The sequence below is a fragment of the Hemitrygon akajei genome, chromosome 27 (assembly GCF_048418815.1).
Source record: "Hemitrygon akajei chromosome 27, sHemAka1.3, whole genome shotgun sequence".
In the NCBI taxonomy this organism is placed as follows: Eukaryota; Metazoa; Chordata; class Chondrichthyes; order Myliobatiformes; family Dasyatidae; genus Hemitrygon; species Hemitrygon akajei.
In genome coordinates this window covers 4,004,010-4,019,438 of record NC_133150.1, presented here as the reverse complement: position 1 = coordinate 4,019,438, position 15,429 = coordinate 4,004,010, and the positions used below count along the sequence as shown (strand labels likewise).

Sequence of the window (15,429 nt, the reverse complement as noted above, 5' to 3'; positions counted from 1 at the left end):
AGCAATGGCTGGAATTCCTGGAAGCAATTCGGAAGGCACAGGATATATACATCCCAAACAGGAAGAAGTATTCTAAAGGCAAGATGACACTGGCTAACAAGGGAAGTCAAAGCCAACATAAAAACTAAAGAGAGGGCATGTAATGGAACAAACATTAGTAGGAAGTTAGAAGATTGGGAAGCTTTCAACTACCAACAGAAGGGAACCAAAAAATTCATTAAGAATGTAAAGATGGAATACGAACGTAAGCTAGCCAGTAATATTAAAGAGGATACCAAAAGTTTCTTCAGGTACTCAAGTTGTAAAAGAGGTGAGAGTGGATATCAGACTGCTGGAAAACAATGCTGGAGAAGTAGTAATTGGGGACAATGAAATGGTTGACAAAGTATGGTGAAAGGTCCAGGTGTCAGGGGTCATGAAGTGTGTGAAGTTACCATTACTGGAGAGGAGGTTCTTGGGAAACTGAAAAGTCTAAAAGTAGACAAGTCGGTTTTGCCAGATGATGTTCACCCCAGGGGTCTGAAAGAGGTGGCTGAAGAGATTTTGGAAGCATTTCAAGAATCACTAGATTCTGGAATTGTTCTAGACAACTGGAAAATTGCAAATGTCATTCCACTCTTCAAGAAGGGAGAGAGGCAGAAGAAACGAAACTATCGGCCAGTTAGACTGACCTCAGTGAATGGGAAGATGTTGGAGTTGATTATTAAGGATGAGGTCTCAGGATACTTGGAGGCACGTGATTTTTTTTTAAAAAAGGCTGTAGTCAGCATTGTTTCCTTGAGGGAAAATCTTGCCTGACAAATCTGTTGGAATTCATTGCAGGAATAACAAGCAAAATAGACAAAGAAGAATCAGTTGATTTTGTGTACTTGTAAGCTCGTATTTTCAAAAGGCCTTTGACAAGGTGCCACACAGGAGCCTACTTAACAAGCTATGAGCCCATGGTATTACCGGAAAGATTCTAGCATTGATAAAGCTGTGGTTGATTGGCAGGAGGCAATGAATGGGAATAAAGGGAGCCTTTTCTGGTTGGCTGCTGGTGTTCCACAGGGGTCTGTGTTGGGACTGATTCTTTTTACATTATATTTCGATGATTTGAATGATGGAGTTGGTGGCTTTGTTGCAAGGTTTGCAGACAGTATAAAGATAGGTGGAGAGGAAGGTAGTTTTCAGGATGTAGAGAGGGAAGGACAGACAGATTAGGAGAATGGGCAAAGAAATGGCAGATGGAATACAGTGTCGGGAAGTGTATGGTCATGCACTTTGGTGCAAGAAATGAAGAGAAAATACAAAAAACTGAGGTGCAAAGGGAATTGGGAGTTCTTGTGCAGGATTCCCTAAATGTTAATTTGCATGTTGAGTCTGTGGTGAGGAAGGCAAATGCAATGTTAGCATTCATTTCAAGAGGACTAGAAATGAGGGTGTAAAAGCAGGGTATAACGTTGAGACTTTATAAAGCACTGTTGAGGCCTCACTTGGAGTATTGTGAGCAGTTCTGGGTCCCTTAGAAAGGATGAGCTGAAACTGGAGAGGATCCCAAGGACCTTCATGAACATGATTCCAGAATTGAGTGGTTTGTCGTATGAAGAGCATTTGATGGCTCTGGGCCTGTATTCACTAGAATTCAGAAGAATGAGGGGTGACCTCATTGCAACCTATCGAATAGTGAAAGGCCCTGATAAAGTGGATGCAGAGAGGATTTTTCCTATGACAGGGGAGTCTAAGACCAGAGGATATGATTTCAGAATGGAGGGGTGTCCTTTTAGAACAGAGGTGAGGAGAAATTTCTTTAGCCAGAGAGTGGTTTATCTGTGCAATTCTTTGCCACAGGCAGCTGTGGAGGCCAAGTCTTTATGTATATTTAAGGCAGAGGTTGATAGATTCTTGATTCAGGGCACGATGGGATACAGGGAGAAGGCAGGAGATTGGGGCTGAGAGGAAAATTGGATCAGCCATGATGAAATGGCAGAGCAGACTTGGGCCAAATGGCCTAATTCTACTCCTATATCTTATGGTGTTATGTTACTCTCTGTGATGTCTGCATTCCTCAAATCAGCACAACTACACATTTGTATTTCTGTGTATTAATTGTAAGGTTTCTTTAGGTCCAAGAGAGGTGGTTCACAGCTATCCAATGCACCCAGCTTATCCCTCGAACGTGTCACCAGGAATGCAGGCTCCATATCCAACTGCTCCAGCCTATGGTGCTGCAGGTAAGTTCTCCTTGGGCTATGTGTAAAACTATAAACAAGGAAAGACTGGGCATTTTAACTAATATCAAGGCTGGGCAAAGTTATGCTGTTGGTAAAGGGGATCAAGGATTAACTTAATTCATCATAGGCGGCTTCTGGTTAATTCGGACATCAGGACCAGTACATTTTGGCTCAATTATAAGGGCTGTGCCAATAATCTGGTTCCATGGAAATAGTTAAAAAGGTTTTAAAAACAGTCAAATTACTGTTTAACTGAGTAACAGGTTATATATTTACAGTTGAAGTCAGAAGTTTACATGCACCTTAGCCAAATACATTTAAACTCAGTTTTTCACAATTCCTGACATTTAATTCTAGAAAACATTCCCTGTCTTAGGTCAGTTAGGATCACAACTTTATTTTAAGAATGTGAAATGTCAGAATAATAGTAGAGAGAATGATTTATTTCAGCTTTTATTTCTTTCATCACATTCCCAGTGGGTTAGAAGTTAACATACACTTTGTTAGTATTTGGTAGCATTGCCTTTAATTTGTTTAACTTGGGTCAAAAGTTTTGGGTAGCCTTACACAAGCTTTTCACAATAAGTTGCTGGAATTTTGTTCCATTCCTCCAGACAGAACTGATGTAACTGAGTCAGGTTTGTACACCTCCTTGCTTGCACACGCTTTTTCAGTTCTGCCCACAAATTTTCTATCGGATTGAAGTCAGGGCTTTGTGATGGCCACTCTAATACCTTGACTTTGTTGTCTTAAGCAATTTTGCCACAACTTTGGAGGTATGCTTGGGGTCATTGTTCATTTGGAAGACCCATTTACGACCGAGATTTAACTTCCTGGATGATGTCTTGAGATGTTGCTTCAATATATCCGCATAATTTTCTTTCCTCATGATGCCATCTATTTTGTGAAGTGCACCAGTCCCTCCTGCAGCAAAGCACCCCCACAACATGATGCTGCTACCCCCATGCTTCATGGTTGGGATTGTGTTCTTCGGCTTGCAAGCCTCACCCTTTTTCCTCCAAACATAACGATGGTCATTTATGGCCAAACAATTCAATTTTTGTTTCATCAGACCAGAGGACATTTCTCCAAAAAGTAAGATCTTTATCCCCATGTGCACCTGCAAACTGTAGTCTGGGCTTTTTATGGTGGTTTTGGAGCAGTGGCTTCTTCCTTGCTGAGCAGCCTTTCGGGTTATGTCGATATAGGACTCGTTTTACTGTGGTTATAGATACTTGTCTACCTATTTCCTCCAGCATCTTCACAAGGTCCTTTGCTGTTGTTCTGGGATTGATTTGCACTTTTCACGCGAATGTACGTTCATCTCTAGGTGACAGAATGTGTCTCCTTCCTGAGCGGTATGATAGCTGTGTGGTCCCATGGTGTTTGTACTTGCATACTGTTGTTTGTACCTTCAGACATTTGGGAATTGCTCCCAAGGATGAACCAGACTTGTGGAGGTCCACAGTTTTTTTTCTGAGGTCTTGGCTGATATCTTTTGAATTTGTTTGTAAACTTCTGACCCACTGGAATTGTGATATAGTCAATTAAAAGTGAAATAATCTGTCTGTAAACAATTGTTGGAAAAATTACTGGTGTCATGCACAAAGTAGATGTCCTCAATGTCTTGCCAAAACTATAGTTTGCTAATATGAAATCTGTGGAACGGTTAAACAATGAGTTTTAACGACTTCAACCTAAGTGCATGTAAACTTCTGACTTCAACTGTAAATGAAATACAGAACAAATTAGAACGCTGCCAATGCTGATACAGTACTATAAAACTGTGTATTAGTTCCTAATCATTATCGACAAAGGAATTCAGTATGTCACAGTGTTCTTTTGATTGACTGTAAATGAACAAAGTCAGCACAGATAACTAGTGTAGATAAGGGACTGCCTTATAACCATATAACAATTACAGCATGGATACAGGCCATCTCGCCCTTCTAGTCTGTGCCGAACGCTTACTCTCACCTAGTTCCTCCAACCTGCACTCAGCCCATAACCCTCCATTCCTTTCCTGACCATATACCTATCCAATTTTACTTTAATGACAACATAGAACCTGCCTCTACCACTTCTACTGGAAGCTCGTTCCACACAGCTACCACTCTCTGAGTAAAGAAATTCCCCCTCGTGTTACCCCTAAACTTTTGCCCCCTAACTCTCAACTCATGTCCTCTTGTTTGAATCTTCCCTACTCTCAATGGAAAAAGCCTATCCACGTCAACTCTATCTATCCCCCTCATAATTTTAAATACCTCTATCAAGTCCCCCCTCAACCTCCTACGCTCCAAAGAATAGAGACCGAACTTGTTCAATCTTTCCCTGTAACTTAGGTGCTGAAACCCAGGTAACATTCTAGTAAATCTTTTCTGTACTCTCGATTTTGTTGACATCTTTCCTATAATTCGGTGACCAGAACTGTACACAATACTCCAAATTTGGCCTTACCAATGCCTTGTACAATTTTAACATTACATCCCAACTCCTATACTCAATGCTCTGATTTATAAAGGCCAGCATACCAAAAGCTTTCTTCACCACCCTATCCACATGAGATTCCACCTTCAGGGAACTATACACCATTATTCCTAGATCATTCTGTTCTACTGCATTCCTCAATGCCCTACCATTTACCATGTTTTGATTATTCTATTTTGATTATTCCTACCAAAATGTAGCACCTCACACTTATCAGCATTAAACTCCATCTGCCATCTTTCAGCCCACTTTTCTAACTGGCCTAAATCTCTCTGCAAGCTTTGAAAACCTACTTCATTATCCACAACACCACCTATCTTCGTATCATCTACATACTTACTAATTCCAATTTACCACCCCATCATCCAGATCATTAATGTAAATGACAAACAACATTGGACCCCCAGTACAGATCCCTGAGGCACACCACTAGTCACCGGCCTCCAACCTGACAAACAGTTATCCACCACTACTCTCTGGCATCTCCCATCCAGCCACTGTTGAATCCATTTTACTACTTCAATATTAATACCTAATGATTGAACCTTCCTAACTAACCTTCCGTGTGGAACCTTGTCAAAGGCCTTACTGAAGTCCATATAGACAACATCCACTGCTTTACCCTCGTCAACTTTCCTAGTTACCTCTTCAAAAAATTCAATAAGATTTGTCAAACATGACCTTCCACGCACAAATCCATGTTGACTGTTTCTAATCAGACCCTGTCTATCCAGATAATTATATATACCATCTCTAAGAATACTTTCCATTAATTTACCCACCACTGACGTCAAACTTAATTGCTAGGTTTACTCTTAGAACCCTTTTTAAACAATGGAACAACATGAGCAATACGTCAATCCTCCGGCACCATCCCCATTTCTAATGACATTTGAAATATTTCTGTCAGAGCCTCTGCTATTTCAACACTAATTTCCCTCAAGGTCCTAGGGAATATCTTGTCAGGACCCAGAGATTTATCCACTTTTATATTCCTTAAAAGCACCAGTACTTCCTCCTCTTTAATTGTCATAGTTTCCATAACTTCCCTACTTGTTTCCCTTACCTTACACAATTCAATATCCTTATCCTTAGTGAATACTGAAGAAAAGAAATTGTTCAAAATCTCCCCCATCTCTTTCGGCTCCACACATAGCTGTCCTCTCTGATTCTCTAAGAATGTTTTACAATGTTTTCGATGATTGCATCCTCAATCTTCATCTTCATTATAACTTTCAACGTGATTGTTGATATCATCATATTTTTCTTAGTGCGTTGGCACCGCTCCAGCTACTCTGCTTTAATTTTGATCTCCAGCATTGTCTGTGTAGAGTTTGCATCTTTTTCTTGTGACCACGTCACCTGGGTTTCCTCCTGTTTTCGAAAGACTTGTGGGCTGTAGGATTAGTTGCCCGCTATAAATGCCTCTAGTGCTGGTAAGTGGTAGAATCCAGAGAATGGTGTGGTTGATGGGGTGAACAGTGTAAATGGTGTTACATGGTCGGTGAGCAAAAGGGCCCGTTTCCATATGGTATTGCTTTTAGCAGTATAAGAATAGGTGCATACTGTTTCTGTTCCCTCTGCTTTACCACAGCCAATACCAAAGTTCAAAGTAAATTGATCTGAAAGCAGATGTGCTAGAATTGGAGAAGATCCAGAGGAGGTTCATGAGAATGATTCCAGGAATGAAAGGGTTAACATGTCAGGAGCATTTGATGGCTCTGGGCCTGGGCTCACTGGAATTTAGAAGAATAAGGGGAGATCTCATTGAAACCTGTCGAATATTGAAAGGCCTAGATAGAGTGGATGTGGAGAGGATGTTTCCTCTAGAGGTCTCAGCTACAGAATAAGGAATTCCTTTAATCAGAGGGTGGTGACTCTTTAGAATTCATACTACGGACTGCTGTGAAGGCCAGGTCATTTAGACCATAAAACAGGAGCAGAATTAGACCATTTGGTCCATTGAGTCTGCTCCGCCATTCAACCATGGCTGATCCCTTTTCCCCTCCTCAACCCCAGTTCACAACCTTCTCCCCATAATCTTTGATGCCATGTCCAATCAAGAACCCATCAATCTCTGCCTTAAGTACACCCAATGACCTGGTCTCCACGGCTGCATGTGGTAACAAATTCCAAAAATTCACTACCCTCTGGTTAATGAAATTTCCCTGCATCTCTGTTTTTAAAATGGATGCCTCTCTATCCTGAGGCTGTGTCCTCTTGTCCTAGATTCTCCCACCATGAGAAACATCCTTTCCACATTTACTCTGTCAAGGCTTTTCAACATTTGTAAGAATTCAATGAGATTCCCCCCCCCCCCATCCTTCTAAATTCCAATGAGAACAGATCCAGAGCCATCAAACGTTCCTCATATGATAACCCTTTCATTTCCAGAATAATCTTTGTGAACCTCCCCTGAACCCTCTCCAATTACAGCATATCAATTCTTAGATGCGGAGCCCAAAACTGTTCACAATATTTAAGGTGAAGCCTCACCAGTGCCTTGTAAAGCCTCAGCATCACATTCCTGCTCTTATATTCAAGACCTCTTGAAATGAATGGCAACATTGCATTTGCCTTCCTCACAACCGACTCAACCTGTAAGTTAACCTTTAGGATGTCCTGCACAAGGACTCCCAAGTCCCTTTGCATCTCAGATTTTTGGATTTTCTCCCCATTTAGGAAATAGTCTGCACATTTATTTCTACTACCGAGGTGTATGACCATGCATTTTCCAACATTATATTACATTTGCCACTTTCTTGCCCATTCTCCTAATCTCTCCAAGTCCTTCTGCATCCTACCTGTTTCTTCAACACTACCTGTCCCTCCAGCAATCTTCGTTTCATATGCAAACTTGTCATCAAAGCCATGTATTCCATCATCCAAATCATTGATACACAGTATAAAAGGAATCAGTCCCAACACCAACCCCCGTGGAACACCACTAGTCACTGACAGCCAAACAGACAAGGATCCTTTTATTCCCACTCACTGCCTCCTAACAGCTAGCCAATGCTGTAACCATGTGAGTAACTTCCCTGTCATATCATGGGTTCTTAACTTGTAACACCTTGTCAAAAGCCTTCTGAAAGTCCAAGTATACAACATCCACTGCATCCCCTTTATCTATCCTACTTGTAATTTCCTCAAAGAATCCCAACAGGTTAATCAGGAAGGAAACCATATTAACTTTGTCCTCTCTTGACCTGTGTCATCAAGTACTCCATCACATCATCCTTAACAATTGAATCGAATATCTTCCCAACCACTGAGATCAGGCTAACTGGTCTATAATTTCCTTTCTGCTGCCTTCCTCCTTTCTTAAAGAGTGGAGAGACAGTTGCAATTTTCCAGTCCTCTGGCACATCCCAGAGTCAATGATTTTTGAAAGGTCATTACTAATGCCTCCACAATCTCTACCACACCTCTTTCAGAAGCCTAGGGTGCAGTTCATGGGTCTGAATATACGACATCCACTACATCCCCTTTAACTATCCTACTTGTAATTCCCTCAGAGAGTTCCAACAGGTTAATCAGGCAGGATTTTCCCTTAAGGAAACCATGCTGACTTTGTCCTATCTTGTCCTGTGTCACGAACTACTCCATCACCTCATCCTTAACAATTGACTCCAACATCTTCCCAACCACTGAGATCAGGCTAACTGGTCTATAATTTCCTTTCTGTTGTCTTCCTCCTTTCTTAAAGAGTGAAGGACATTTGCAATTTTCCAGTCCTCTAGCACCATGGCAGAGTCCAATGAACTTTGAAAGATCATTTCTAATGGCACCACAATCTCTAACGATACCTCTTTCAGAATCCTAGGGTACAATTCATCTGGTCTGGGTGTCTTGTGTACCATTAGGTCTTTCAGCTTTTTGAGCACCTTCTCCCTTGTAATAGTAACTGCACTCACTTCTCTTCCTTCACACCCTTCAATACCTGGCACACAACTACTGTCTTCCACAGTGAAGACTGATGCAAAATACTCATTTAGTTCATCTGACATCTCCTTGTCCCCCATTATTATTTCTCTGGCCTTATTTTCGAGCAGTCCTATATCCACTCTTATTTCCCTTTTAATTTTTACATATTTGAAAAAGCTTTTACCATCCATTTTGATATTGTTTGCTAGCTTGTTTTTGTATTTAATCTTTTCCCTTCTAATGATTCTTTTAGGTGCTTTCTCTATGTTTTTAAAAGATTCCCAATCCTCTGTCTTCCGGCTAATTTGTGCTTTGTTGTATGCCCTCTCTTTTGCTTTTACATTAGCTTTGACTTCCCTTGTCAGCCACAATTGTACGATTTTGCCATTTGAACATTTCTTTGTTTTTGGAATGCATCTGTCCTGTACCTTCCTCATTTTCCCAGAAACTTGCATCATTGCTGCTCTGCTGTCATCCCTGCTAATAGCTCCTTCCAATTTATTTAGCTAGTTCCTCTCTCATACTGTAATTTCCTGCTGAAATACTGCTATGTCAGACTTTACTTTCTCCCTATCAAATTTCAAGTTGAACTCAATCATATTGTGATCACTGGCTCCTAAGGGTTCTTTTACCTTAAGCTCCCTAATCACTTCCAGTTCATTACATAACACCCAATCTAGTATAGCTGGTTCCCTAATAGGCTCAATGACAAACTGCTCTTAAAAAACCATCTCATAGGCATTCAAAACTCACTCTCTTGAGATCCAGTACCAACCTGATTTCCCCAATCAACCTGCATATTAAAATCTCTCATGACTATCATAACACTGACATTTTGACACACCTTTTCTATTTCCCATTACAATCTGTGGTCCACATCCCAGCTACTGTTGGGAAGCCTGTATATAATTGCCATCAGGGTCCTTTTACCCTTGCAGTTTCTTAACTCAACCCACAATGATTCAACATCTTCCAATCCTATGTCACATCTTTCTCCTGATTTGTAGCCATGTTTTACCAGCCGAGCCACACCACCCCCTTCCTATCCCTCTGATACAATGTGTAACCTTGGACATTCAGCTCCCAACTACAGCCATCCTTCAGCCATAATGCAAAGCAGAGGTTAATAAGTTGATAAGATGATGGGGTGGTAAATTGGATTAGTAAGTATGCAGATGATACTAAGGTAAGTGGCATTGTGGATAATGAAGTAGGTTGGCCTGTTCCATGCTGTAATTTTTATATGGTTATATGGTTAAGTTCTTGATCATTCAGGGCATCAAAGATTATGGGGAGAAAGCATGAGAATGGGGTTGACAGGATAATAAATCAGCCATGATGGAATGGTGGTACAGTCTCGATGACCCAAGTGGCCTAATTCTATTCCTATGTCTTATGATGTTATTATCAAAGTATGTATATGTCACTAAATATCACCCTGAGATTCATTTTCTTGCAGGCATTCACAATAGAACAAAGAAGTACAATAGAATGAATGAAAAACTACACACAAAGACTGACAAATTGTGCAAATACAGAAGAAACAAGTAATAGAAATGAATAAGTACATACATAGATATTTAATACTAATAATATGTTTGCTAGAGTCCTTGAAAGTGTGGAATCAGTTCAGTGTTGAGATGTTGAGCTTCTTTCAGCAGCTTGATGGTTGAAGTTCCTGAACTTGCTGGCATGGGACCTGAAGCTCTTGTACCTCCTTCCCCATGGACGGATGCTGCTTTCTGCCCAGCTCTCTCTGTGAGGATAGGAAGGGAATAGGAAGATAGCCATTCTCTCCTGTTCTGCAAATAAAATTCTGCTTGTTGCTCACAGTCAGAATCACTTGCATACATCATGATTTTTTTTCTTTTCCCTTTCCTACTCTGGCCTCTTACCAGTTCTCCTCACCTGCCTATCACCTCCCCCGCTGCCCCTCTTCACTTTTTCCCATGGCCCACTGTCCTCTCTGATCAGATTCCTTCTCCTCCAGCACTTTGCTTTTCCCACCTACCTGGCTTCACCTATTGTTTTGTCCTCCTTCCCCAATCCCCACCTTCTTGTTCTGGCATCTTGCCCCTTCCTTCCCACTTTAGAAGAAGAGTCTCAGCCCAAAATATCGAGTGTTAATTCCTTTCCATAGGTGTTGCCTGACCTGCTGAGTTCCTCCAGCATTTTGTGTGTGTCATGAAATGTGTTTTGCATCATCAGGGCAATGTAATACATAAAGATAAATTACAATAAGAAATATATAATTAAACAGTGCAAAAAAGAGTCAGGTAGTATTCATGGTTCATTGTCAGCTCATAAATCTGATGGTGACGATGAAACTGTTCCTAAAACACTGAGTGTGTGTCTTCAGTCTCCTGTCCTGGGGAGGGCATGTCCTGGGTGACGGGTCCCCTTTGAGTCATCTCCCTTGAAGATATTCTGCAGTGTGTTCCAAATCGTTTTCATTTATCGGATGAATCTTTTATGAATATGACTTTAATGAATTAGTCAGACAACATCTAGGGCACAGAGAGTGATGGAGCCTAATCTATAAATCGTCAGACTCTCCCACGACCATCTCCCAAAATATGTTAAAATGGCTATATTGTAACAGGTTGATAGGTTCTTGATTAGTAAAGGCATCAAAGATTATGGGAATGGTGTTTGAGAGGGAAAATCAATTAGCCATTATTGAATGGCAGACCAGAATCAAAGTGCTAAATGGCCTAATTCTGTTCCTATCTGTTATGATTTTATTTATATTGCAATGTGCTTGTTTTTCTCCTAGGCTCAGCCAGCGGTTTTCAGAGCTACCCACTGAACCCAGTTTACCCACCCAATATACCTCCTGGATCGTATCCTCCATACCAGACAGCCCCAGCTTACAGTGCTACAAGTAAGGGCTAATTAATAGTACAAACACAGAGAACTCCTGCCAGCACTGTGGATAAGAAGGAACACAAATGGGGTTTGCAAGTTACTGGACTAGTATCCACAGTCTGGGACACCACAGTAGCGTAGTGAAGCTATTACAGCTTGGGGCATCCCATTCACAGTTCATTTCTAGTGCCCTCTATAAGGAGATTATATGTTCTTCCCGTGGCTGTGTGGATTTCCTCTAGATGCTCCTGTTTCCTGCCACAGTCCAAAGATGTACTGGTTATTTGGTCATTGTAAATTGTCCTGTGATCAGGCTAGGGTTAAATCAGTGGGTTGCAGGACAGCACGGCTTGTTGGGGCAGAAGGGCCTATTCGACACTGTATCTTAAGGTCAGTTTGAGATGTGGCTGTGTTATCCGAGACCAGTCTAAAATCCCTGATTTTTTTCCCACAGCTGCTCCGCCACAGTCCTAATTACAGTCCTAATTAGGAAGAGGGAGTGCTGCGCTTTTTCTGATGCAGTTTCCATGTGTGCAATTAGCTGGCAACAAGCCTGTTCACGGACTCGTTTTCCATGGATTCCTTCTTTGTTTGCAGTGGATTGACTGCAGTAACTTCCTGGATTAACTGCCCCAGTTCCTTGACTTACCATTGCTGGTTCACTCTTCACCAGGAGTCTTCGATTGTCTACTAAGATCCCTTGTGTATGGACGTTATTCAGATTGTGTCCTTCATTATCCTGCATTACAATAAACTCTAATTTTACTTGTCTTTACATAAATTATTAATTCATACCTCTTTCAGCAGTGTCATTTATTTTAAAATGTTGTCAATAACTCAAGAACGTTAACACAATTAACATGCACTCTGGGGAGATGGGACTTGTCAGCTGTGGTTGGCAGCTCATCTAGGAGAAGGATTACTGATTTCAAACCTCCACTGCCTTGTGGGTATACCCACTCATGGGGAAGGCTTCAGGAGTCAACCCAAAGGAGAAATCCAGAGCTGACGTCCCTAAGGCAGTCCTACATTGACTTCAACACTGACTGATAACTCCTGTGACAGTGCTGATGCCAAACTGTATCGGTCTCTGCAGTCTCTGTATTTCAGCTGCATGGGGGGCAAGGGGCCTGCTGCACGGGCAACAGCTTGCTCTCTATATTGTACTAGCCTGGCTTGCATCTCAGGATGATCCATGATCGACCCCAGCATTCCAGAAACATCAGGGAAGACAAACTGACCAAGAAATATGAAGAATATATTTGGTGAGAGACATTTTTAGGTTGCTTGCATTTAAAGTCATAGGGCACTATAGCACAGAAACAGGCTCTTCAGCCCATCTAGTCTGCTAAATGATCATTTTTCTGAGTTCCATCTGTAACATGCCTCTCCCATCCATGCACATATCCAAAATTCTCTAAAATTTTGAATTCAAACGCACATCTACCACTTGTGTTGGAGGCTCGTTCCACACCCTCACTACCACCTCAATGAAAATGCTCCCCAAAAACATTTCACCTTTCACCCTTAACCCATGACCTCTAGTTGTAGTCTCACCTAATCTCAATGGAAGAAGCCTGCTTGCATTTACCCTGTCTATATACCTCATAATTTTGTATACCTCTATCAGGTCTCCCTCATTCTCCTACACTGCAGAGAATAAAGTTTTTACCCTTTTCAACCTTCTCCACAACTTAACTCCCCCATCAACAGAATTGTAAATTTTCTCTGCAGTCTTTCAATCTTATTGACATTTTTCTTGCACATGGGTGACCAGAACTGTACACAATACATGAAATTAGGTCTCACCAATGTCTTGTACAGTAGAGATGCCAGATAGGATAGGTGAATGCTCCTTTTGCAGGACACAGGAAGGCAGGGAGACCTCCAGTGTCCCTGACGACTACAACTGTGAGAAGTGCATTCAGCTGCAGCTTCTAACAATCTGCATTAGAGTTGGAGCTGGAACTGGCTGAACACTGGACCATTCAGGAGGCTAGGGGGTGATAAATCAGACACACAGAGAGGTAGCTACACCCAAGGTGTAGGACACAAGAGACTGGGTGACATGAAGGGGAAAGGCATTAAAGAGCTAATACAGAGTACCCCTGTGGCTATCCCCATCAACGACAGGTACTGTTGGGGGGTTGGTCTAACAAAAGGAAGTTACAGTGGTCAGGTCTCTTGCACTGAGTCTGGCTCTGTGAATCAGAAGGTAAGTGGGGGGGGGGGGAGAGGCACACTGTGGGTGATAGGGGATTCATTTGTTACAGGAATGGACAGGAGGTTCTGTGGCTGAGAACAAGATTCCTGCATGCAGTGTTGCCACCCAGATGCCAAGGTCCAGGATATCTTGGATCACGTGCTTAGCATTCTTGAGTGGGAGGGTGAACAGCCAGAAGTCGTGGTCCACTTAAGTACCAATGACATGGGCATGGCAAGTGAGGAGTTCTGCACAGGGAGTTGCGTGCAGAGTTAGGACAGGACCTCCAGGGTTATAATCTCAGGATTGCTACCCATGCCACTTGCAAGTGAGGTCAGAACTAGGAAGATTAGACAATTTAATATTTGGCTAAGGAGTTGGTGAAGGAGGGAGATTTTTGGATATTTCTGCTCTCTTCTAGGGAAGGTGGGACCTGTACAAATGGGACAATTTGCAACAGAACTGGAGGGGGACTAATATCTTAGTGGGAAGATTTGGCAATGCTTCACAGTGGGATTCAAACCAGAGCTGAAGGGGATGGGATCAGAGTACCAGAACAGTCCGTGGAGAGGTTTTGGAGGCAGGTATTGGTAAGACCTCGGACAAAGTTAGGAATCAAAAGGTTAAGCATGGTGCAACTAGAGTTCTGAGCGGCATATATTTCAATGCAAGAAAGGCAGATGATAGTGCTGAAGATGAGGTAGGTGCTTTACAAACAGAGGCAATGTGTAGTGATGAGAGGCCATTGATTGGGAAAAATTGCAGTCAACAGGATGAGTTGCAACATAAAAGATGGACACAATCGAAAAGGGTGAATATTTGAACGCATGCAGTATAAAGAATAAGGTTGATGAACTTGTAGCACAGTTGCAGATTGACAAGTATGATGTTGTAGGCATCACTGAATTATGGCTGAAAAATGATTATAGCTGGGAGCTTAATGTCCAAGGTTGCACTGTGTATCAAAAGGACAGGCAGAGGGGTGGCATTACTCTGTTGGTAAAAAATGAAATCAAATCATTAGAAAGAGCGACATAAAGTCAGAAGATGTTGAATCATTGTGGATAGAGCTAAGGAATCACAAGGGTAAAAGGACGCTGATGGAAGGTGTATACAGACCCTAAACAATAGTAAGGATGTAGTCTACAAACTACAATGAGTGATTAAAAGGGCAATGCCAAAAGGGCAATGTTACAATAGTCATGGAGGATTTCAATATGCGACTAGATTGGGGCTGGATTCCAGGAGGGGGAATCTCTAGGGTGCCCATGAGATGCCTTTTCAGAGCAGCGCATGGTTGAGCCCACTAGAGGATCAGCTATTCCGGATTGGGTGTTGTACAAAGAACCAAATTGAATAGAGAGCTTAAGGTTAAAGAATGCTGGGGGGGGGGGGGCACATAATTATAATATGATCAAATTCACCCTGAAATTTGAGGAGAGGCTGAAGTCAGATGCATGGGTATTACAGTGGGGTAAAGGGAATTACAGAGGCATGAGAGAGGAGTTGGCCAGAACTGGTTAGAGAACAACACTGTCAGAGCACAATGGCTGGAATTTCTGAGAGCAGTTCGGAAGGCACAGGCTATAGACATCCCAAACAGGAAGAGGTATTCTAAAGGCAAAATGACACAATCGTAGCTAACAAGGGAAGTCAAAGCTGACATGAAGGCAAAGAGAGGGCATATAATAGAGCAAAAATTAGTGGGATTGGGAAGCTTTGAAAAACCAA

General features: G+C 41.9%; 1 protein-coding gene across 4 annotated transcripts in view; it reads left to right on the top strand.

Moving 5' to 3' along the window:
* shisa4 (shisa family member 4) overlaps positions 1-12,293 on the top strand; it is a 153,703-nt gene extending 141,410 nt beyond the window's left edge. For 2 of the 4 annotated variants that reach the window (XM_073030288.1, XM_073030287.1), the window contains 4 exons: positions 2,106-2,213; positions 10,087-10,174; positions 11,404-11,511; positions 11,950-12,293. In XM_073030288.1, the coding sequence (XP_072886389.1) occupies positions 2,106-2,213; positions 10,087-10,174; positions 11,404-11,511; positions 11,950-12,100 (455 nt within the window). In that variant the 3' untranslated portion in view covers positions 12,101-12,293. The remainder of the gene's footprint in view (positions 1-2,105; positions 2,214-10,086; positions 10,175-11,403; positions 11,512-11,949) is intronic. The other 2 variants (XM_073030290.1, XM_073030289.1) reach the window with 1 other exon arrangement.
* The last annotated feature ends 3,136 nt before the right edge of the window (positions 12,294-15,429 follow it).